Source organism: Microtus pennsylvanicus, chromosome 14 (genome assembly GCF_037038515.1).
Source record: "Microtus pennsylvanicus isolate mMicPen1 chromosome 14, mMicPen1.hap1, whole genome shotgun sequence".
Lineage (NCBI taxonomy): Eukaryota > Metazoa > Chordata > Mammalia > Rodentia > Cricetidae > Microtus > Microtus pennsylvanicus.
Window position 1 is genome coordinate 32,037,370 of NC_134592.1, and position 24,463 is coordinate 32,061,832.

Below are 24,463 nucleotides of genomic sequence, written 5' to 3' on the forward strand. Positions count from 1 at the left end.
TTTTGTTCTCCATAATTATCTAAACCCCCAGCTGTGCGGAGGTATGAAGCCAGGAGCCAGTGTGGCCCAACCCTGCTCTGGGCCTGTTCCCGCCTGTCTCAGGCGGCTGCTCTCAGCACCCCACCCTTCGTCCTCCAGCTCCCGGCTCAGGAGCCCCCTTTCCTACCTGTCCCAGAAGACTCTGGGGCCTGCTGTGCACCAGAGACAACAGGCCAGGGGTGAGGGGACTCCCAGCCACGCCTTTAACTATCCATCTGATCGGTGGGTAAGCAGACTGACTAGGCAGGCCTGACAGGGACCCCGGGGTGATCAGGACCTCCTGGTGGATCCCGCCACCATGCGGGGAGCTGAGCCTTACATACCTCTCTGCCACACAGAGGACAGGGAAAGACCCCAGCTCCTTCTGGGCCTTTCCTGCTGGAGGAGGAGGAAGAGGCAGAGGCCACTCAGGGTTCCTCCATGGAAGAAGGGACCTTATAGGATCCAGGGTACTTTGTAACCATGGGCTCATCTGTGCGACAGCCTGTGTGTGGTGTGGACATGGGGTTTGGGTGGTCTGTCTGTGACTTGGAGGATGAGCCGGAGTCAAGCAAGCTATTAGGGAGTGGTTCTGGGGCTCTGGGATTTCACCCTGGGGTGCCGATGCAGTCATGGAGACCCCTCCCTCTGGGCCTTCACCTGCAGGCAGCTAAGTCACCAGCGTGCCATGAAGAACCTCAGAGAGCAGACTCCAGGGAGCAAGGGCTGTAGGCACAGGTGGCACATGAAAACGGAAATAAGGAAGGGGGCTTCAGTTGGCGGCAACTGCCTGGCATGCCTATGTGTCGGAGTATGAGCTTTGGGGGGGGGGGGTGCCCAGTGCCTACCACTGACACCAACCCCTGCCTACCTTCCTTACTTTCCACTCATATTAGCACGGGACGGGGCCGCGGGGGGGGGGGGAGCGCACGACCCCCTTCCTTCCCAGACAGTCAGCCAATCCTTTCAGTCTTTCATCTCTCATCTCTCATCTGGGCCTTCTTAGGGATGAGCAGGGCTATGGTCTCCCTTATGCACGGCTTTTCAGAGAATGGGACCTGGCTGCCTCTGCCCTCTCTGTTCTGCTCAGCACCCAGCTCTGCAAGCCCTCTGACCTCCTCCCTGCCTCACCTTAGGACTCCAGGGAGTCCCATCCCCTAAGCTCCCTCATGAAACAGCTTCCAGAATCCACCCTCCAGGTTTGCACTAACCTAATAGCCACATTTACCTGTAGTTTAAATTACGCTCAGGTCAACATCAGAAGCTCCTGAGTTATGCTAGCCACATTTCAAATGTGCAATAGACACATGAACCTAGTAGCTGCAGACTGAACCCCAGAGAGAGAGAGAGACGGAACTTCCCAGCCGCCTCCTTCAGGCGGACTGCCCCGTTAGAAAGCTAAACGTCCCAGGCAGACCGCCGAGGTGCCCTGGTTTGCGAAGGCTCTGGAGCGCTGCAGGCTCAGCTCTTCCACATCTTCCGGCACTGCCCATCTCCTGCCCCTCCCCCACCGCTCCCAAAGCAGGCTCCCAGAGCCCTACGGGGTTACACTCACCCAAGACCCTGGAGCGGAGGCCAGCAGCAGGAACGTGAGAATCAACAGCAACATCTCCGCCTGCAGGAGAAGCCACGGGTTAGAGCCAGACGGGCCGCAACAGCTGCCGAAAGTAGTGGCTTCTGCTATGTGGGTGGGATGTTCCTCCTCACGGAGACCCGGTCTGCCGGGACCTTGGAGCTCACTAGACAACACGTCACGCAACTCACGCACAAGGGAGAGACGGCTTGGTCGGCAGCAGGCAGAAGCACAGGAGCAACTTGTTTGGGGATTTCAGAGGGGAAAGAATGGTTAAAAATACAGCTGTGTTGTTGAACTGAGCGAGTTGGGAATCAAAGTAATCAGGCTGTTAAACTCAGTAAGAAATTAAGAGGCCATTTCATCCCACTTAAAGACAGCTAACAATAATCGATTTGCTGTCAATTTTCATCACCCAAAATAAGGGTGTGAATGTGTATGTGTGAGCGTGTGCAGGCATGGGACCGGGGAGGTTGGAGGTTGATCGTGGATATCTTCCTCAGCTGCTCGCCCCGGTATTTTTTTGAGACAGTGTCTCTCTTTGAACTTGCTGCTCAGCTTTTTCAGCTAAGCCGACTGGCCAATGAGGTGGAGGGATCCGCCTCCCCAACCCTCCCCACGGGGCTGGGGTTCCAGAGCGTGCTGCAACAGCAACTTTACCTGAGTTGTAGCGATCTGGATTCGGGGCCACATGCTTGCACAGCAAGCTTTTCACTGACAGGGTCATCTTCCCAGCCTCGCCAGAAGATATATTGAAATATATAGGAAAATCCTCAGTGTGAGGATAGTTTAAAAATTCAATTGCAGCACTGGGTACTCTGCAGAGCCTAGTTTCAGGATAGCTAGGGCCACACAGAGAAATCTTATCTCCAACAGAACCAACCAACCAAAAAAAAAAAAAAATTCAATTGCTTATCCGGGTGTGGTGAAGGGTGGGTGCCGTGTGTGTGGGGGGGGGTACCTTTTGGTCACAGCTACTGGGAGGCTGAGGCAAGAATACCACCAAAGTCCAGGAGTTCAAGGTCAGTCTAGGCAAAAAGGCCTGCTCCAAATTCAACTGCTTTTAAAATTTAAGTATAGGTCTTGGGGTACAGTTCATGCTTAGCTACGCTGAGACCCCGATTTGGATGCCCAGCATCAATGTTCTCTTTCTTGCTCTCCCTCCCTCCCTCCCTTTCTCTCTCTCTCTCTCTCTCTCTCTCTCTCTCTCTCTCTCTCTCCCCACACACACACACACACACACAGAGTTTCAGAGTTTCCTGGTTTAAATCTGAGCCAACTCTTGTCTTCACAAGAAATCTTTCTTCACAGTCTGCAAAACAACTGTGTGCACCGGCAAACCCAGAGTTGTGTGCAGGGTGTGCACTATGCATTCGCTGTAGTGGTATGAGCGTGTGTGCACTAGGTGTGTGTGCAGTGCGGGGCGTGCTTACGTGTGCGCACATGTCTCTATCAGAGATACGTAAGCAGCATGCAGTTCAGTACAGAACATTAAACAAGTGCTGGCAGGTGTGTTTAATATTAAAATCTGTAGTTCTACTGATGTTCTGAATTCTTTTAGAATAAAATGACTTGCGGTCATTTTATAGGGATGAAGTAGAGCATACAAAAGCCACATTCAGGAAAGCTTACCCTAGTGCATGGATGGAAGAAAAACCCCATTTAATTTGGCACAGACAGCAAGTCACTCGGTCATTCTTATCAGCAGAAATTCCTGGGTTTGGCTCCACCTTCTGGGGGATCAAGAGCACCCAGGAGGGCATGTGGGCACAGAGGGCTAGTGGGCCAGGAGGTGGGTGAACTTGAACAGAGACTGAAGAAAGGATTAAGGGGTTCCACTCACTACAGGCGCTGCCCAGGCCTGCGACCCTGACCCTGATTCCAAAGTCCAGAAGCTTAACCATTTTCCTTCTCTCAAACCAAAGCCATCCCTGAGTCTGGCAGTTCGACTCCCCAAACCTTGTGTCTCCGCCCCGGGGTGTGCCCCCAGAGAAGCTGAGGGGGCGGTTCCCTTGGGGACCCTGGGGGCCTGGCAGGTGCTGGCTGTGGCCCGGCTCTCCACCGCATGTCCCCAGGGGGTGCTCTGGTCTGTAGGCTGCACCTGGACTGTGCCCTGGAGGGGGAGTGGGGTGGCGGGGAAGGTAATGCTGTCCCTGGAGATGAGCAGGGGGCGGGGAGGACCTGACCACCCAGCCCGATGCGGAGCTGAGACCCTACCCCGTGGCCACCTCGGCCATCGCACGGCTGGAGACGGGGTCTCCCTTGGGCCTCTCACTTCCATGTCACCGGCGACCTTCCCAAGCCAGGAGGGGCAGATGCCTACAGATGCCCCGAGCGTGCCCTGCCCAAAAAGCCCGCTTGCGTTCCTACCTGACTTGCAAAGCCCGGGAGCCGCCCCGTCAGCGCCCAGCCTAGGTCAACCTCTCCACAACCAACGAAAGCCAGGGAAGGTTGGACTTTCTCTCCCCTCTGCTGGCTGGTTTCCTCCCCGCCCCATCTTCCCCCACCCAGTCTGCTGACACCCACCTCCAATCCCTGAAGGAGCACAGTGCCCCCACGGAGAGGCCCCGGATGCCCAAGATTGCCCCGCGTTTCCTCTCTTGGGCTCCTGCCAAGGCTTTACTTATTCTCAACTCTGTGGGCTATGGGTCTTGGGTCTGTGCCAGCCACCTTTTCAGTCCCACTTCCCCATGCCCAAGCCCTCCAGATCTTTGCCAAAACACCTCCTTGCTACTACTACCTTACGCTGACAGACCTCGGTGTCCAGCCACCTTCTGAATTCTATACTTTGGTTATGACCAGTTTACATACACATACACACACTCCTCCTCACTACGCTACCCCATACTGACTTCCATCCAGCCACCTTCTGAATTCTATTGTTTGGCTGCAATCAATTTATACACACACACACACACACTCACAGAGAGAGAGAGAGAGAGAGAGAGAGAGAGAGAGAGAGAGAGAGAGAGAGAGAGAGAGAGAACTTCCCTATCACTTTGAATTTATACCCACCCCCACACCCCAAACTTATCCAGCTTCTACTCCTCTCTTAAATCTCTCTATGCCATGTGTGGTGGCCTTTAATCTCAGCACTCGGGAGGCAGAGGCAGGTGGATCTCTGTGAGTTCGAGCCTGGTCTACAGAGTGAGTTCCGTGTCATGAAAAATAAAAATGAAACAAAACACCTCTTTACCCAGCATCTTTTGAGGCTTCCCTGCCTGCTCCATCGTTGATCCCAGCTGCTACAATTTATCTATCTATCTATCTATCTATCTATCTATCATTTATTTGGTTTGGTTTTTTTGAGACAGGGTTTCTCTGTGTAGCCCTGGCTGTCCTGGAACTCACTTTGTAGACTAGGCTGGCCTTCAATTCAGAGATCCGCCTGCCTCTGCCTCCTGAGTGCTGGGATCAAAGGCGTGCGCCACCGCCCGGCTGCTGCTGCAGTTGTAATAAAGACTCAGAGTAAAATTCTGTAACCGGGAATTAGCTGCGAGTTGAGGCTGGGGAAGACCTGCATGTCCATGGTGGCCACTACCCTGGATACTAGGGCATCTACATAGAGGCTCTTACCACATCTGCCTGTGATGAACTTAATTTCCTTCCTGTGTTTCCTACTCCCCCCCCCCCCCCAAATCAAGACGTACCTTTCCCATTCTGAAAGTTGAAAAGAGTTTACGCATCCCTAGAAAAATGTCCTGGCCCTGGACCTCCCCTTGCCGACCCTGACATGGCCACTTCTCCACTGGGCTCAGATAGGACAGTTTGCAACAGGGACCTCCACCTTCCTCAGGGCTGGGCCTGTGTTCAGACTAGACTGAATAAAGCCTGAAGCTCTTCCCGCCTGCCCGAGGGCAGCAGGAGGGCAGGGGCCTGATTCCAGGGTCCCAGGAGCTACCCAGATTCCTAGGCAAAAACAAAGCATGGCATCCAAGGCAGTGACCTCAGACCTCCCGAGGAAAGAGACCTGTTTCTTCTTTCCAACTACCCCCACTCCACCAGGGACCTTTCTGAACTTGGTCAAAAGTCCTTGTGGACATGGGAGGGAATGCTTTCCCCTGCTACTGAGAACTGGGCAGCCGAGGAGCAACCTGCCTGCGGTTTGTTTTTCTAGCCACTTTTCAGATGACTGAACTTGGATTCTTTGGCTTTGTTTTAAGGCAGGATCTCATTGGGGTCCAGGCTGGCCCCAACGTGCAGCTGACGGTGATGCCGAGTGCCAGGGTTACAGACCCCTTAGGTTGGACCAGCCAGCATTCTCAGCTGACGGTGATGCCGAGTGCCAGGGTTACAGACCCCGTAGGTTGGACCAGCCAGCATTCTCAGCTGACGGTGATGCCGAGTGCCAGGGTTACAGACCCCGTAGGTTGGACCAGCCAGCATTCTCAGCTGACGGTGATGCCGAGTGCCAGGGTTACAGACCCCGTAGGTTGGACCAGCCAGCATTCTCAGCTGACGGTGATGCCGAGTGCCAGGGTTACAGACCCCGTAGGTTGGACCAGCCAGCATTCTCAGCTGACGGTGATGCCGAGTGCCAGGGTTACAGACCCCGTAGGTTGGACCAGCCAGCATTCTCAGCTGACGGTGATGCCGAGTGCCAGGGTTACAGACCCCGTAGGTTGGACCAGCCAGCATTCTCAGCTGACGGTGATGCCGAGTGCCAGGGTTACAGAGCCCGTAGGTTGGACCAGCCAGCATTCTACCAACTGACTACACTCCAGGTGACATCTGGATTTATTTTTAGAGTTTATTTGACTTACGATTCCACATCACTCTTCAAACAAGGAAGTTAGGACAGGAACTCAAAAAGGGCAGGAGCCTAGAGGCAGGCACTTGTGCAGAGGCCATGGAGGGGTGCTGCTTACTGGCTTGCTCAGCCTGCTTTCTTTCTTTTTTTTTTTCAGTTGCAAGAATTGTTTTATTGAGCAACATTTTTAAATACACAAGAACTATCAGCCTTCTTTCTATAGAACCCGGGACCACCACCAGTCCAAGGATGGCACCACACAGAATGAGCTGCCTCCCCCATTAATCATAGTGGCACACGCCTTTAATCCCAACACTCAGGAGGCAGAGGCAGGTGGATCTCTGAGTTCTAGGCCAGCCTGGTCTACAGAGAGAGTTCCAGAACAGTCAGAGCTACATGGAGTAACACTGTCTCAGAAAACAAAAGAAATAAAAAGAAAATGGCTGGGCAGTGGTGGCGCATGCCTTTAATCCCAGCACTTGGGAGGCAAGGCAGGCAGATCTCTGCGAGTTTGAGGCCAGTCTGGTCTACAGAGGGAATTCCAGGACAGCTAGGGTTACACAGAGAAACCCTGTCTCAAAAATACAGAAGAGGAGGAAGAGGAGGAGGAGGAGGAGAAAGCAGCAGAGGAGGAAGAAGAAAAAGAGAGAGAAAGAGAGAGAAAGAGAGAGAGAGAGAGAGAGAGAGAGAGAGAACGAACTATAGGCTTCCCCAGAGCCTAATCTTATGGAGATATTTTCTCAATCCAGGCTCCCTCCTGATGACTCTAGCTTGTGTCAAGTTAACATAAAACCAATCAGCACACCCCTACAGACCATTCCTTAGTGTTTTTCACTAAGACTTTCCCAGAGGACATAACTAAGCTTGTCATTCCCCCCACCCCCCACAAGGGGTTAGGGCACTCCCTGCTGTAAAGCAGACATCAACAGTTTCAAGGACCGGAACCAACCTTAAATGGCAAAGAGCACTCTCTGAATTATCATAAAAATGTTTAAGTAAACCGGGCGGGCGGTGGTGGCGCATGCCTTTAATCCCAGCACTTGGGAGGCAGAGGTAGGCGGATCTCTGTGAGTTCAAGACCAGCCTGGTCTACAAGAGCTAATTCCAGGACAGGCTCCAAAACCACAGAGAAACCCTGTCTCGAAAAACCAAAAAAAAAAAAAAAAAAAAAAGAAAAAGAGTAAAGGGGCAATAATGGTGGTTTCCAAATGAAAGTATCATTCATGTTCCATGTCATACATTCAATCTTGGCTCTAGCGTAACAAAATGGAAACAGGATTACTATCATACAAAATCTTCACTACAGCACGCTGTATGCACCTGTTCCAAGCCCACCCCCAGCCCCTAATGCTTCAGACTCAATTACTTCCCAGCTTGTTGGGCCTGTGGAGAAGGAGCATTCAAGATCTCTTTGATCCAGTCTGTGTGTCGACTAACTAAACAAAGACAGCCGAGACCCTCCAGGTCGTCAAAAAAAAAAAAAAAAAAAAAAAAAAACCTAGCGACGGAGTGAAACCGTGTGTGGCGGAGGGGCTGCTGGGATATCTTCAGACGTTCTTCATACGTTTTACAGTCACCTTTCTTGCATTCACTCACAGATTCATCGCGAGTCCTGCCTTCTAGTTCTTGGTAGGCTGTACCAACAAAATGATGTGAGACATGGCGCCAAATGCTTTGCAGGAGAGGGACCTTTGCAGTGTCCCATAGAGGTTGGCCCGAAACCGCAGCGGGTGACTACACCGTGCAGACATAGTTTGGGTGTGGAGTTAATTGAGGGAGAGAGAGAGCCAGAGACCAGGAGTGGGCGGAACTTGTCTCTTAAAGGGACTTTTGCACTTGCGCACAAACCAGGACCCTGAGCTGGCCTGGGTACAGCCTGGGTACATCCTATCAGGTGACAGGGCAGGCCAGCATAAGGCCTGAGTCCTAACAGCCACTCCACACCAGGATCTGGATTCTTGGTTCTCACCTCTGCTGCGTAGAGTCCTCTGGGATTAAGAAGGCAGAACCAGTTCAGAGCAGAATCAAGGCGCAGGCCCGGCCTTTCTAATCAATCCCTGCTGTAGACAAGAACTGATCTGCTGGCTCGCTAAGACACACGGAGCTCAGAGTGCTTAACCCCGCGGTTAATTGCGCGCGCACATATACAGCTGTTTAGAAAGATTGCAGAAGGGACTGGGGAGAGGGCTCCAGGGGGTTAAGTGCTTACGCATGAGAATCTGATTTCAAATTCCCAGGACCCACACTCAAAACCTGGGCCTGAAAGTCCAGCCCCGGAGGACAGAGACTGGAGGATTCCAGGGGCTCACTGGACAGCCGGTCTAGCCAAAACATAGAGCTCCAGTTCGGTGAGAGAGCCCATCTCAAGAGAGGAGGTGGTGAGCAGCTGAGGAGGAGGTCCTGGTGTCAACTTCCAACTTCCACACACATTTGCACAAAGAGTCACTTAGACACGCGTGTCTATGCATACCAAAGAAGAAACGAGTTCAGGAGAAAGTATAAAGCCCACCTCACCGGTTTAAATCGCTACGCACCAACATCGGGCCTCTCCCTGGCGATACCAGGACCCCTGTGTCTGGGCAAGGTAGCCTGGAGTGGCAGCAGGAGCTCAGCCAGGAGAGGCAGGTAGGCAGGGCGAGATGCCCTGTGTGTTGATGTGGGCAAGACAAGTCTCCTTCAGTGACACTTAGAAAATGCTAAACACTGACCTAGCTGCATCCACAGGCAGGACAAAAGCCTGGCCCCTCTGCCTTTGCTTTGTGTCTGTCTCCTTTCTGTCAATTTCTTGCTTACTTAAGCAGTGAATGTGTAAATCATTTACAGAGTGTTTGTCTCAACACCAGTGATGCCCAGGGTAGCTCTTTCCATTCCGTTAAGGCCAAAGCCCACAGATGAGTGTAAGCGAGACATTTTCACTACCAACTCTTTAAAAAAAAAATCCATTCATTGTATGTGTGCACACACTCACCCGGGTGTTAGGGCATGTCTGTGGAGGTCAGAGGACAACCTTCAGGATTCGGATCCCTCATTACCGCTCTGGAGGAGGTTAGACCTGGGAGAACGAAGCCAGAAACGAGAGGAGCTGAAGTCTCGTGAAAAAGCCACCTTTACTGAGTGCGTAGGACAGTTAATACCCTGAGCGTTAAGGGCCGTCACCTGGGCAAGCACTCGTGAATTCAAGCTGTATATCATAACAAGGACACGCTGCACGTGGCAAAAACCTGTTTCTCCACCGAGGCCCGTAAAGGGGAGCAGTAGCCAGCTGTAATGAGTAACCTGACCCAACCGCCCTCCTGTCCGCTACACCTGGGAGGGGCTCGAAGGCGCATTCCAAGAAGAATTCCGTGGGTTTTTGTTGTTTGGTATTTTTCAAACTGCCTCTGCCCCCCCCCCCCCCCCCCCGCCAGGTACTGGGAATAAAGGTGCGCACCACCACCACCTGGCTCAATTTCATATTTTGAAGAAACTGAGATCACAAGATTCTTGTCTTGGTTTCTTGGGGTTTTCTCACGAGCACTCAGAATTCCGCTCGCGCGGCTCCGCTCTTGAACGTGTTCCGACAGGTGCCAGGGTCGAACTCAGGCTATCAGGCCAGGCAGCGAGTACCTGGCAGCCAGAGCCATCACTGGTCCCTTCCCGTCAGATTTGTTCTAGACTGCCCACCCCCAAAAGTGCCCAAGGGTCTCCAGCCCTTGTCCTAAGCCTACAGTTACCTTAGACGGGAACAGTGGAGCCTCAGAGTGGGCCAGCTGACAATGACAGCAAGCTGTATGCTGGAATTTCTTAGGACACTCCATGAGAAGAACCTTGCTGAGCTGAGATCATGGTCAGCAGACCCCTCCGTGACTGAGGCTCAGTATGCACACTGCTGCCCCAACCCAGTTCCTCTTCTGTTTAAACCTGAACCCTCTGTTATGGGGTCTTTTCCCAGTGTGTGAGTTGATTCAATCTCCTTTCTCCTCACTCCCCTCTTGAGCTTTTTTCAGACAGGTAACAAACAGCCTGGTGGGATGTCCAGAGCTAAGGCTTCACCAACAACTGCTCCCTTTACCCTCACATGGAGAAGGAAGAGGAAGGGAGAACTGGCTTCCAGACAGCTCGCTCAGACTGCTGAGATGGCTCCGTGGTAAAAGGCGCTTACCTGAGTTCAATCCCTGAAACTCAGGTGGTGAACGAAGGAGAGACCCAACTCCTCAAGCCATCCTCAGATTGCCACACGTGTGCAAACATACACGCGCACACACCTGCATGCATACACACAACATAAATACACAAATAAATGTAATTTTAATTCTTCATATCGTGATCATTTCTGCAGACTGTAGATACGTTGTGCTCTCCCCATGCTGGGCAGGACTGGCCAAGATCAGCTCCCTCCGGGCACAGGGTCACGATAGAGGAAGCAGAAGCCCGGCACTGAGACTAAGCCATCGTGTTCAGGAGGTTCAGATGGGAAACATGACTTCCATTTAAAATATTTATAGAAGCCGGGAGGTGATGGCACACGTCTTTAATCCCAGCACTTGGGAGGCAGAGGCAGGCGGATCTCTGTGAGTTAGAGGCCAGCCTGGTCTATAAGAGCTAGTTCCAGGAGAGGTTCTAAAGCTACAGAGAAACCCTGTCTCAAAAAACCAAACAAAATCAATGTGTGTGTGTGTGTGTGTGTGTATTTAGGACCTCAGAGTTTCACAGCCTCCTAGTTGTGCTAGAGTCCCAAATGTAACTTGAGTGTCTCTGTGCTTTCTCACTCTTTTCTCTCTCCCTCCCTCCCTCCTTCCTTCCTTTCCTCTCTCTCTCCCTCCCTTCTTCCTTCCTCCCTCCCTCCCTTTCTCCCTCTCTTCCTCCCTCTCTCCTTCCTTCCTTCTTTCCTTCCTGTCTCAGTTCTGGGGATGGAGCCCAGATTCTAGACAGGTCACCTACACTGAGTCACAGTTACAGCCCAACTTTGCTCTTCTTTCTAAATTGTTTTTTTACACTTTAGAATCATTGGGACCTGTTATTCTGGCCCCTACTGTATGTATTTATCTGCAGCGCTGGGGGTCAAACGTTAGGATCTGAGCTCTCTAGATAACCACTCTACCGCTGACTTCCCCCGACTGTCTTCCTGTTTGTCTGAAGATTTGTTGTTTTTCCATTGTTATACATGTTGCACTTGCACATATGTGTATGTGCCATGTTCCTGCCTGGCCCACAGAGCCAGAAGGCTCAGAAACCGCTGGAACTGGCAGTACCAACAGTTGTGAATGTGGGTGCCAGGAACCAAACCCAAGTTCTCTTTCCAAAAGCCGCAAGTGCTCCTAACATGGAGTCATTGCTCTCGCTCCTGTTTCTTCTTCTTCTTCTTTTTTTTTCCCTTCAAGACAGGGTTTCTCTGTGTAGCCTGGCTGTCCTGGAACTCACTCTGTAGAACAGGCTGGCCTCGAACTCAGAGATCCACCTGCCTCTGCCTCTGCCTCTGCCTTCAGAATGCAGAGACTAAAGGAGTGCACCACCACCGCCTGGCTGTTTGACAGGGTCTCCTGTATTCCAGGGTGGCCTTGAACTGCTGTTAACCAGGGAAGACTTTTAACTTCATTCATTTATTTGTTTGTTTTGCTTTATCAAGACAGGGTTTCTCTGTGTAACAGCTAAACTTCCTTTTTAAAAAAAAAGCTTTGTTTTTATTATTTTTGAAATTATTTATGGGCTGTGGAGATGGCTCAGGTTAAGAGCACTGGCTGCTCTTCCAGAGGTCCTGGGTTCAGTTCCCAGCATCCATATGACAGCTCACAGCTGTCTATGACTCCAGTTCCAGGGAATCCAACACTCACACAGGCATACATGCAAGCAAACCACCAATACAATAAATAAATAATCAAAAACATTTTAAAAAAGAAAAGAACGTGTGTGTGTGTGTGTGTGTGTGTGTGTGTGTAGGTGGTGAATGAATACAACCAAGTATGTAAGTGCAGGCGCCTACAGAGGCCAGAAAAAGGTGTTTGATCCTTTGAAACTGGAGTTACAGACAGTTGTGAGCTGCCCAACATGGGAGCTGGAGTCTGAACTCAGGTCCTCTGGAAGAGCAGTATACACTCTTAACCTCTTAGTCAGCTCTTCAGTGCAACTTTAGGCTTCTTGATCCTCCTGACTCCACTTCCTGCGTGCTGGGTGACTCGTATTCTACCATGGCCAGTGCTATGCCATCCTGGAACCCAAACAGGGCATTGTGAATGGCACATAAGCATTCTACCAAATGGACCGTATCACAGCCCTGGTTTCCATCTTTAAACGTTCAGTCTTTGGATTAAAGGACTTAGTAAGCAAGTATATTATTCTCGTAGCTCAAGCGTTTCTTAAAACAATGACTTGCAAAACATGCAAAGCTGAAAACTATTAAAATTAATAAAAATGTGCCAAGTGCCTAATAAAGACACACAGATGGGTAATGGGCTGCTCCTGCGTGGCGCAGCGTGGCTTACCCTTAGCGAGAAACACTGGGTCTCAGGTCTCCATTTGCACAGCTTCTCTGTCCCTGGGGGAGCTCACGTGCGCCCTAGGCGCCCTCACCCACACTTTCTCTCCATGGTTTCAGATCCCGGCAGCCAACTGTCATATGAATATCTGAAACTTTCACACAGAAAATTCTAGAAAAAGTTTGTAAGTCTAAATATTGATCTTTAACTACAATCGCCCTTTTAGTGAGATGGATACAATTATTCTATTTTATTATCATAGTTAATCTTTCAAGATTACATTTACTTATTTATCATGGGAGTAGGTGGGTCATTGTGCACACTCCAAGACGGTCGGATGGCAGGCAGCTTATGGGATCAGTTCTCTTCCACAGTGCGAGTCCCAGGGATCTGATTCAAGGTGACTGCTCTTGGCAGCAAACCCCTTTAACCTCTGAAACATATCTCTGGCCCTGTTAGTTTTTTTTCTATTCCTAACTTATCAGCTAAACTTCGTCATGGGTATGAATTCATAAGGACAATCACAGTACACAGCATTTGGTACTAGCTCTAATTTCAGACAGCTGTTGGGGACCTTGGAAGGTGTCCCCTTGAGAAAGGGTCACTACTGTGTCTTTGTCCCAATCTCTTAACTGAAACTCTTGGGGCCAAAAAGCATTCCAGGGTTGAGAAGTTTTCAGATTTCAGATGTCATTAAACTACATACTATGTAACATCCCTAGCAGAATGGAAGCCCTCCTCAATCTCAAGCAAACAAAAGACCATAATACACACACACACACACATGACAAACACCCCCACACACAAACACCCCCACACCTGTATACATACATATACACACACCATACACACACACCACACACACATACATACATACACACATACACACACCATACAGACAGACACACCATACACACACACCAAATACACACCACACACACATACACATACATATACACATACACCATATAGATATACCACACACACACACATACATACATACACACACACCATACAGATACAGCACACACACACACCAGCAGCAAAACACATTCATCCATGAGCCTCCAGTAAGTCAGGTCTGGTTTTACTGGTAAATTTTCTAAAGCCTTTTCTATTTTCTTTTTTTTTTACACCCACACGCCAGAAGAGGGCGCCAGATCTCATTACAGTTGGTTTGGAGCCACCATGTGGTTGCTGGGAATTGAACTCAGGACCTTTGGAAGAGCAGGCAGTTCTCTTAACCACTGAGCCATCTCTCCAGCCCCCTTTTCTATTTTCTGAACTGAGGGTGTAGCTCAGTTAGTGAAGTGCTTGCCCAGCATACATGAAGCCCTGAGTTCCAACCACAGTAAGTGTGCATGGTCAGCATATGCCAGTCATTCCAGAACTCAGGAGAGAGAGGCAGGAGAATCAGAAGTTCAAAGCCATTCTCGAGAATAAAGAAGTTCAAGGCCAGCTGAGCAACAAAGGAACCTGGGTTTTTATGTTTGCTTGATTGATTTGATTTTTGTTTTGTTTTTAAGATTTATTTATTAAGCATACAATGTACTGCTGGCAAGGAAGGCACGAGGTCTCATTACATTACAGATGGTTGTGAACCACCATGTGGTTGCTGGGAGTCAAACTCAGGACCTCTGGAAGAGCAGCCAGTGCCCTTACCCTCTGAGCCATCTCTCCAGCCCGTTTTGTTTTTTTTTTAAAGGAGGGAGTGTGAAAGAAAACAGAAAAGAAAAAATTTTAAATCCAAGTTTTCTGTTCTGGAAGTGTTTTGAATTTTCTAATTATTTGCACAAATTCAATACTGCACAGCTGCAAATCTAACAGGATTCAGATGAGCCACATTCGAGAGTTACAGTCATCTTGGCTGGTGCTGCATTGGCCCCAGCATGGGCCAGAGGCGGGGGCAAGACCCTGCAGTCAAGCCTGTCTAGCCACAGTCTGAGGTCACCACTGGCTGCTGTGACATGTGAGGCAAGGTAACTTTCCCAAACGGCGTTTGCCTCATTCAAAAAAGGAATCAATGTTAAAATCAATCATAGTGAACTAGAAAATTCTTAAGAATCGCAGCCCCAAAGAATGGAAACAATAATAGCCTCATCTCAGGGAGGGAGGGGCCCAGGCCATGAGGATCCCCCCCAGCACCAGCCTCCAAAGTGCACAAGCCTTGATCATTCACCCGTGTCTGTCCTTGGAATGGACTAGAACTCGAAGCTGAGGGATAGCTGGTGGGGGCTTCTTATGCTGGGGTGTGTGGCCTTAGGGACACAGAAAGACACTAAACACATGAAGTCCGGCTTCTCGAAATATCTGCTTCCAGATGGTGACTGACATATAACGATGCCGCGGGAGGAGGGGGTGACGGGGGTTGTGAGTTTGTGGTGTGTGTGTGTGTGTGTGGTGTGCAATGTGCTGTGTGTGTGTGTGTGGTGTGTAATGTGCTGTGTGTGTGCTGTGTGTGTGTGTGGTGTGTGGTGTGTGTGTGGTGTGTGATGTACTGTGTGTGTGTGGTGTGTGTGTGCGCGCGTGTGTTTGATGTACTGTGTGTGTGGTGTATATGGTGTGTGTGGTGTATATGGTGTGTGTGGTGTGTTTTGTGCTGTGTATGTGGTGTGTAGATGAACCTTGAGGACATAGCTAAGTGGAACAAACCAGTCACCGCGACAAAGAGACTTGTCCTTGTAAAAGGTCTCCTCTACTTTGAGTAGTCAGAAAGCAGCACGGGGGCTGGGAAAGGCAGGGGAAGGGGTCAGGGCTGTTTGATCAGGAGGAGAAGTCTCCAGAACACCTCCGAATCCCAAACTTAGAAATGGTCAAGGAGGGGCAGTTCAGGTCACCAGCACCCATGGAGATGCTGGGCAGGGACTCGAACCAGACAGGGCTTCTGTGCTGGGTGTGGGGGAGATCTGGAATAAGCTGGCTGACTTCTTAGCCATAGCTGACGGCCTTTGCAGTTGGTTGGGAGACTGCTCAGTTAGTAAAGTCGAGTGGGTTAGATGGAGGAAGACCCCCAAGCTCGGCCTGAAGCCTCTACATCACAGGCACACACACAATAGATACATACATACATACATACATACATACATACATACATAATACACACATATACACACATGCAGACACACACACATACACACACATACAGATGCACACACACATACATATGCACACACATACGCATATATACATACACACACATACAGATGCACACATACATATGCACACACACACACACACACACATACATACATACACAGAGAGATGCAGGCTTGGAATTTCAGCTGCTCAGAGTCTGAGGCATAGGATACAAAGTTCAAGGCAACCGGCATGGTGGCACACACTTTTAATCCCAGCATTCAGCAGCAGAGGCAAGTGAATCTCTGTGAGTTTGAGGCCAATCTGGTTTACACAACAAGTTCCAGGCCAGCTGTGGCTACATAGTGAAACTCTGTCTCAAAACACAAACAAAATTTCAAGGCCACTGACAAGTCTCCAAGCTTGGTGATCTGAGTTCCTACCTCCAGATTCCTGCCCTAACCTCCCTGGATGGTGGACTACACGGTATACGACAAAATAAACCCTTTCCTCCCCAAGTTCCCTTTGGTCATGATATTTTAGCACAGAGCTAGCAACCCTGAGACACTGAATACCTTAGGGAAACCCTGCTTCAAATAAAAAGCACAAAGCAGGCGCTTGTCTCTCCTGCTTGAGGTGCTGAGTTCAGTCCCCAGTAACACACACAGCACACATACACAGCACAGACACACATACTACACACACGGACTGCACACACATCATATCACACGCAAATACACTATACATACCACCATACCACACAGCATACACAATACTACACACACACAGCAAACACACACATCATATCACACACACACACATACTACTTACACACCACACATACATATACTACACACACATCACCACACAGCACACACACATACACACATACCACACCTACATGATACCACACACAAACATAGCACACAACGCACACATACACAACACTACACACACCCACATGCACACATACATGACCACGCACACTGGTTAAGATGGTAAGGCTTGTGGTGTGTGTATTTCACAAATAACAACACAAAGCATACGTTATGAAATAAAAAGTCCAGCGACATTCCCAAGAAGCCACTTTGGACTGTTTCCTAGAACTTCAGGAATTCTCGCCAGGGCAGTTTTCACGAGAGAACAGAGACACAGGACTCCACAATACTCTGAGGAGAACCACAGAGCCAACCAGCAGGTGACCCAGGGACTCTCTGAAGCACTCGGGAGGCAGAGGCAGGCGGATCTCTGTGAGTTTGAGGCCAGCCTGGTCTACAAGAGCTAGTTCCAGGACAGGCTCCAAAACCACAGAGAAACCCTGTCTCGAAAAAACCAAAAAAAAAAAAAAAAAAAATGTCAGGGCGGTCTCCTGGGGGAGAAATGTTCTGACTAGTTTGTAAACAAAGGGTCACACGTAAACACGAAGGCCTGCCACTCCATAGCACAGCCTTGTAAACAAGGGGGGAATGTTTGTTCTTACTCAAAACTCATCTTTACATCACTTGGAGTGGAACTCCCCTTTGGCAGATTCCTTCTACCCATTGCTTCACTGATTCAGTTACTCAACAACTCATAGGAGCCTAGGCTGGGTGTCCCACGCCTTGGGACGGAGACTCCCAGGAATAGGTGGCTGGATGGCTGGATGCCATCACCCCACCCCACCCCACCCGCTCATTCTGTGTGAATTTGCCCTCTCGTGGTTCCCTACAGGGCTCCTAGGCCTCAGAGTGAGGGGAACATCTTCATCCGTGGGTTTGATTTGAGAATAACCAGGCGGGGGTGGGAAAGACCCAGAAACGTCAAACCTCAGAGAAATAAAGGCGAGAATCAGGTCCCTCGCCAGCCAGAGGCAAAAGCCTCGGCAAAGCAATCATTGGAGGAAGGGGCCTGGACAGTGAGAAAAACGCATTGGAGATGCAGGCCTGTGGGGTAGGGCAAGCCAGGGGAGGGGCTGCGGAAACATCTGCCTTGGCCAAGCTCCCAGTGGGGAGATTTGGCCAGGCTTGTCTGCCGTCCCAGGGGCCAGGGCAAGGGGCCCTCCTCGCTCCAGGATGCTGGAGCCCTGCCAGGAAGTTGAGACGCAAAAGAGGAATTTGCTTCTGGATGCCATCAGAAGTAACCTCGGAGAAAGAGACCCCACACTTGCAAAATACGAAGTTGCGGCCCAGACGTACCCCAGAGCAGATATGAAAGAAAAACTGAAAGCAAATACCCTGCATTCCTGATTCCCTCAGACTAGGAGGGGGAAGGGGGCTTCAGAAAGCGCGAGCAATCCCACACTGGCCTCTATCCAGCTCACAGGAGTTAAAGCTGTTTAGCAACACATGCGGGCAGTTCTGCTCAGTAAACAGAAAAACCAAGCGTAACCTAGTAAGTTACAGTTCCTAACGATATATTTGAAAACCAGGGAGCAGGATGAAGTTCCAAGAATCTCTCCTCAGGGATCTGAGACATTACCACATAGCTGTCACTGTGGTACAGTTATGACAGCCTCACCGGTGGGGGCGGGGCTTAAGTTTATATGCTATATTGTTTTTATTTGGAAACAGTCTTGCTTTATATCCTGTGCTAACCCGGGACTCTCTGTGCAGCTAAGGGAGGACTTTAGCTTATAGCAATTCTCCTGTCTCAGCTTCCCAAGTGACAAAATTACAGGTGTGAGCCACTATGTCCAGCCAGGATCATGTAGTGGCACTATTTGCGAGTGTCATGTAGGTCATTAGAACCCATTTTAAAAATTTATTTATTTTAACATGTTTTTATTTATTATGTATACAGTATTCTGTCTGTGTGTATGCCTGCAGGCCAGAAGAGGGCACCAGACCTCATTACAGATGGTTGTGAGCCACCATGTGGTTGCTGGGAATTGAACTCAGGACCTTTGGAAGAGCAGGCAATGCTCTTAACTGCTGAGCCATCTCTCCAGCCCTAGAAACCATTTTTTAAGATTATATTTTTTATTTTATGAGAATTGGTGTCTCATCTGCATGTATGTCTGATCCCCTGGAATTGGAGTCACAGACAGTTGTGAGCTGCCATGTGAGTGCCGGGAATTGAACCAGGGTCCTCTGGAAGAGCAGAATCCCACCACACGCTCCTACTGCCATAAATGACTCTGCCAGTCCTCGTCTTCCCTGCCATGGGGGACTGAAGTCACGAGTCTAGACAATTTTTTTTCTCCCACAGATGTCAGTGTTTGTTTTTCTGTAGTTATAGAGGAAAGGTGGGATATTTGAACACTGTGGGAAGATGTATTGCTGTGGCTGGGGTGATAAAAAGCTGACTGGCCAATAGCTGGGCAGGGGGTATAGGCGGAACTTCCGGACACAGAGAGAAGTAGGAGGAGATAACTGAGGCACAGAGAGACACCAACGAAACATGGGCTCAGACATACAGAATGAAAGAAAGGTAAAAAGCAGGGGCTGGAGAGATGGCTCAGCGGTTAAGAGCACTGCCTGCTCTTCTAAAGGACCCGAGTTCAATCCCCAGCAACCACATGGTGGCTCACAACCATCTGTAATGAGGTCTGGTGCCCTCTTCTGGCCTGCAGGCATATATGTAAACAGAATATTGTATCCATAATAAATACATATTTTTTTTAAAAAGGAAGGTAAAAAGTCATGAGGCAAAATGTCGATGAATATAAATGAGTTAGTTTACGTTATAAGAGCTAGTGGGGCAAGCCTAAGATTGTTTTCATAATTAGTAAGTCTCCGAGCAGTTATTTGGGAGCTGGACAGAGAAAGACTCGTTACATCAGGTCATCAGACTTGGCATCAGGGATCTTTACAAACTGAGCCATCTCATTGGTCCCAGCGGTGTGGCTTTGTAGGCATACAAAATGGAAGCAATATGGAGTCATGGATGCCTGCACCCAGAATTTCGAGGAAGACCTGGGAGGGCAGATAGTGTGTAGCTGGATTGGATTCCCCCAAGAGAGCCTGACAGGGCAATTCATGAGCTGTGACGTGGATTGGCTTCCAGACTGTGGTCCAGCTCGCCCAGCAATGCTGTCTACCAACGGGAGGTCCAAAAATCCAGTGGTGTTCAATCCATGAGGCTGGATGTCTCAGCTGGTCTTCACTATGCACCAGGATCTGAAGAAGTAGGCTCTCCTGCCAATGATGGAATGAACTTGCCAGGGAGAGACAGAGCAAGCAGGTGCAGAGAGCTTCACTCTGATCTGTAAGCAGAGCTCTCTGAGCCTGACATGGGTTTCTGAAACCTCAAACACAACTTCCATGTCACACCCCTAATCCTTCTCAAATAGTTCCACTCCCTCGTGACTAAGCATTCAAATAATGGGCTCTTAGTCAAAATGCCATATAGTATAAGTAACAATGGAATCTAGGCTGCTGAAAATACCAGAAGTTTGCTGAGGTGATCTGTAAGCACTGAGGAGAGCTATCTGCGGGGAGTGGAGCGGGTGCTGAGAGGAAGTGTGTGCTCTTGACACAGATGGCAAAGTCTTTCTCAGAGTACGAATAGTCACAGTGCATACACAAACTGTCCACCACAGCTTTCTATTCTTGGATGTTTATGGCCTGAAGATTGCCCTCTGCAGAGACTGACTGTTCCTCCTGGATTCTGCAGTGTACCAGAAACCCTGCAATGGCCCTGCCTCTCTGCCTCCCTGTTCAGCTGTTTGTGATGACCCCACTTTAGCTGTGTGGCTTTTCCATCACAATCGCGAGTCTGTCTTTTCTTCATTTCCTCTCCAGTGTCCTTGGAGCCCAAGAGAAATGTGTGCGGTAGGGGAAGGGGACCACCTAAGCCATTAGGGTCCAGATGATGTTACTGTGTGTCCTAAAGGCTGGACATGGAGCTACAGCGCTTGGTGTTGGCCACACTGGGTTTGGTGTGCCTTTTCCGTGCTGTCCCCCTGCTCCTTGACTTTGGAGTGGGGTGTTTCCATTATATTGGAAGTATTCTGTCTGCACGTATGCCTGCTGGCCAGAAGAGGGCACCAGATCTCATTACAGATGGTTGTGAGCCACCATGTGGTTGCCAGGAATTGAACTCAGGACCTCTGAAAGAACAGTGAGTCAGTGCTCTTAACCGCTGAGCCATCTCTCCAGCCTGGAAGGCTGCAACTTTCACTTCTACTTCATAGAGGTTCATAGCTAAGAACATGTATTGTGTCTCTGTAGGGGCTTTAGACCTAAGGAGGAACAAGTTTTACACTGTTAAGACTATGAGGACTCTCAGAGACAGAATAAACGCATTATGAGAGGGCAGAGAGCCTTTTGGGAGCCCAGCTGGGTTTGTGATGGTTTGCGATGTGTCTGTGATGGTTAATTTGACTATCAACTCGATGGGATTTAGTGTCACCGGGGAAACAAATCTCTGGGTGTGGATGTGAGGAATTTTCAGAGTAAACTAACCGAAGTGAGAGGATCCATGTGTGGGCGGCACCATTCCCTGGGGTCGCAAAAGGAAGAAGAAAGACGCTGAGTAGAGGCTTTCCTTGCTCTCCGATATTTTGTTTTGAGACAGAGTCTCACTATGCAGCCTCTCCCTCCCATGGGCCGGCTGGACGCGGTCTCTGCTCCCTGATGCTTGAGAGCTGGGGCAGTGTCAAGTATTTGTCACAGCAACAAGACCGTGGACTAATGCAGTCCCCACAGGCTCGGGGTTTGAAACCTTGTGCCTTTTGCCGGTGCTGTTTTGAGAGGCTGCGGAAGCCCAGCTGAAAAAAACAGGTCACTGCACAGGGCCGGCCCTTGAAGGTTATAGACTCTGGTTCTAAACTTCATTTTGCTTTCAGGTCCGCGGAGAAGTGGGACGATGTCACACACTCCTGCTGCCATGATTGTTCCACCTTTCTCCCACTGTGATAAACTGAACTAGGAGTCAAACAAAGGCTTTCTTCCTAGGCTACGCGGTGGCGCATGCCTTTAATCCCAGCACTCAGGAGCAGAGGCAGGCGAATCTCTGTGAATTGGAAGCCAGCATGGTCTACAGAGCTAGTTCCAGGACAGCTATGGCTGTCAGGTATGGTGATCAAATCTAGTACAAGCCAAGCGTAATGGCACGTCTGCGCAATGCCAACACTTGGGAGGTGAAACAGGAGGGTCAGGAGTTCAAACACTTCCCTGCCTACCCAGAGAGTTCAAGGTCAGCCTATGCCTGTGTCGCAAAGAGAGGGCACAGCAATGCGTCTCAGGGGGGCATTGCTAAAATTCCTTCCCCGGAGGGAGGGGGCATAGGCAACATCTACCCCTCTTCCTATGACTCATCCTCAGACAGACGGAGGTATGAGTCCACCTAAGTTCACTGAATGACCAGCGAGTTTACTTACAGAGCACAGGGGAGGTCACCAGAGTGTGCATGCCCCTCCCACCCCCACAGGCCAAACTGGAAAGTCTTTACCCAGCTTGTATGATGATTCTCCCACAACCACAGAGATGGAGCCCCTCCCCTAACCATCTCTGGTCTGTATACTCAAGCCCCTCCCAGAGCTCGGCACAGTTAGGGCAGAATTGCTCACAATAGTAGTAGGAAGTGGCTGGATGCCCAGGTGAGGGTCCGTGACCCTCCTCTGCTCTGTAAGGGGTATAGACAGGCAACAAGTCCAGCTGGCATGACCATGTGCAAGCTGGCACAGCTGAATTCCTCAATCAGTGGCAGTTTGGCTTAGAGGACAGTCGGGGCAGCAATGGGTAAGAGCATGTGACCAAGATCAATGACCGGAGATTGATCCCTGGGATCATTTTGGGAAGGGGAAGACCCACTTCTGCTGTGCCAGGTTCTCCCTATCTCTCTCTCTCTCTCTCTCTCTCTCTCTCTCTCTCTCTCACACACACACACACACACACACACACACCACCACCACCACCACCACCATCACCACCAACAACAAAGTATTTTAAAGAACTGTAAAATTGTGTATGGTGTTTTGTCTGCAAGTATGTCTATGGGCCATCTGTGGGCCTGGTGCCCATGCAAGCCAGAAGGGGGCATTGTATCCCCCGAAGTAGATGTGGGTGCTGGAAATGGAACTCAGGTCCTCTGGAAGAGGAGCCAGTGCCCTTGACGACTGAGTTACCACCTCCCTTGCTCCTTAAAAAGAACTTTTAAAAGATTAACTAGTTTAGGTAGATCTGGGGTTGAGGTCATAACTCAGGGCAGGGGCTTAGCATGCACAAGGCCCAAGGGATGAGTCTTGTTTCCACCACACACACGCGCACACACACACACACACTCACACATACACATGCACACACACTCACACACAAACACACACGCGCACACACACACCACACATACACATGCACACACACTCACACACACCACACTCACACATACACACACCACACACACAGACACACACACCACACACACATATACACATACCACATACTCATACACACCACACACGTGCACGCACTCACACACACCATACATGCTCATATACATACACACCACACACACTCACACCACATACATAACACCACACACACACAGCACACATGCGCACGCGTGCACACACTCACACACAGCGCACACTCACGTGCACACACACATGTGCATGCACGTACTCACACACACCCTCAGGAATTTAAAAGTGGAATGAATAGAGCTCCACCATTTCCACTTGAAATTTATTTTCTTGTGGGGCTGCAGAGCAGTTACGAATGCAGGCCGCTCTTCTGAGGTGGTATGGAAACCACCACATAGGTCAGTGTAATCCTCCTGCCTCAGCTTCCCATAGCTAGGGCTACAGAGGTATGCCACCATACCAAGCTGGGGGTTCTAAATTTTGTGGGTTTTTTGTTTGTTTGTTATGTTTTTGTTTTTGAGTCAGCGTCTCTCTGTGTAACCCCTGGCTGGCCAGGCCGTTCCGTACGTAGCCTTGGCTGGGCTGGAGCTTGTGGTGATCCTCCGGCCTCTGCCTCTCAGGTGCCGAACTGTAGGCAAGGGGGAGAGACTTCAGGGGATGGCACATGTCTTTAATACCAGCATTCCAGATTTTACACACACACACACACACACACACACACACACGCACGCACGTACGCACACACGCGTGTGCGGAATGAACTATTGCTAATTTCAAAGCCTGCTTCGGAGTTTTTCCCCTAGACTATTCCAATCAAGATAAGAAAAAAGCAGGCCTTCTAATCTTCTAATTAGTGGCTTTGCCAATCACAGCAGCTTCATGGCAGCCAACAGCAAGCAGAGTCATCCCTTTTGGGACGGTAAGCTTAGGTCTGTCTGGCTAACGATTGGTTAGGGTGAGGAACAGTTAATTAAAAGACTGCCGGTCTCCACAGTGAAGAGCGGGACAGGTGGTTATGAAAGCCAAGCTCCCTGAGCACACAGGTCAGAACCCTGAACTCAGAGCAACGCTGAAATAACACTAGGCATCAAGATCAAACCTGCTCCGTCTGCCACGCAGGCCAGGAAAGGCTGAACACTGCAGAGAATTCCTTAGACGTCATCCTTAAAGCGTTTGCTGTTTGGCCCAACTAACTTGGCTAGTAAGAAAGGGACGAATCTGCTGCTAAGGTGCAGGGCGCGTTAAGAGGGACGAATCTGCTGTTAAGGAGCAGGGCGCAAGGAGAGATTGTTTTCCTCACGGTTCAGCCTGTG

At 49.9% G+C, this 24,463-nt stretch overlaps 1 protein-coding gene across 4 annotated transcripts in view; it reads right to left on the minus strand.

The window, feature by feature from the left end:
• The window catches only part of Papln (papilin, proteoglycan like sulfated glycoprotein), a 38,793-nt gene extending 34,746 nt beyond the window's left edge, over nt 1-4,047 (minus strand). For all 4 annotated transcript variants that reach the window (XM_075948568.1, XM_075948566.1, XM_075948565.1 and 1 more), the window contains exons 1-2: nt 3,962-4,047; nt 1,574-1,633 (exon numbers count right to left, since the gene is read on the minus strand). In XM_075948568.1, coding sequence (XP_075804683.1) covers nt 1,574-1,627 — 54 coding nt within the window. In that variant the 5' untranslated portion in view covers nt 1,628-1,633; nt 3,962-4,047. The remainder of the gene's footprint in view (nt 1-1,573; nt 1,634-3,961) is intronic.
• Nucleotides 4,048-24,463: the final 20,416 nt, after the last annotated feature.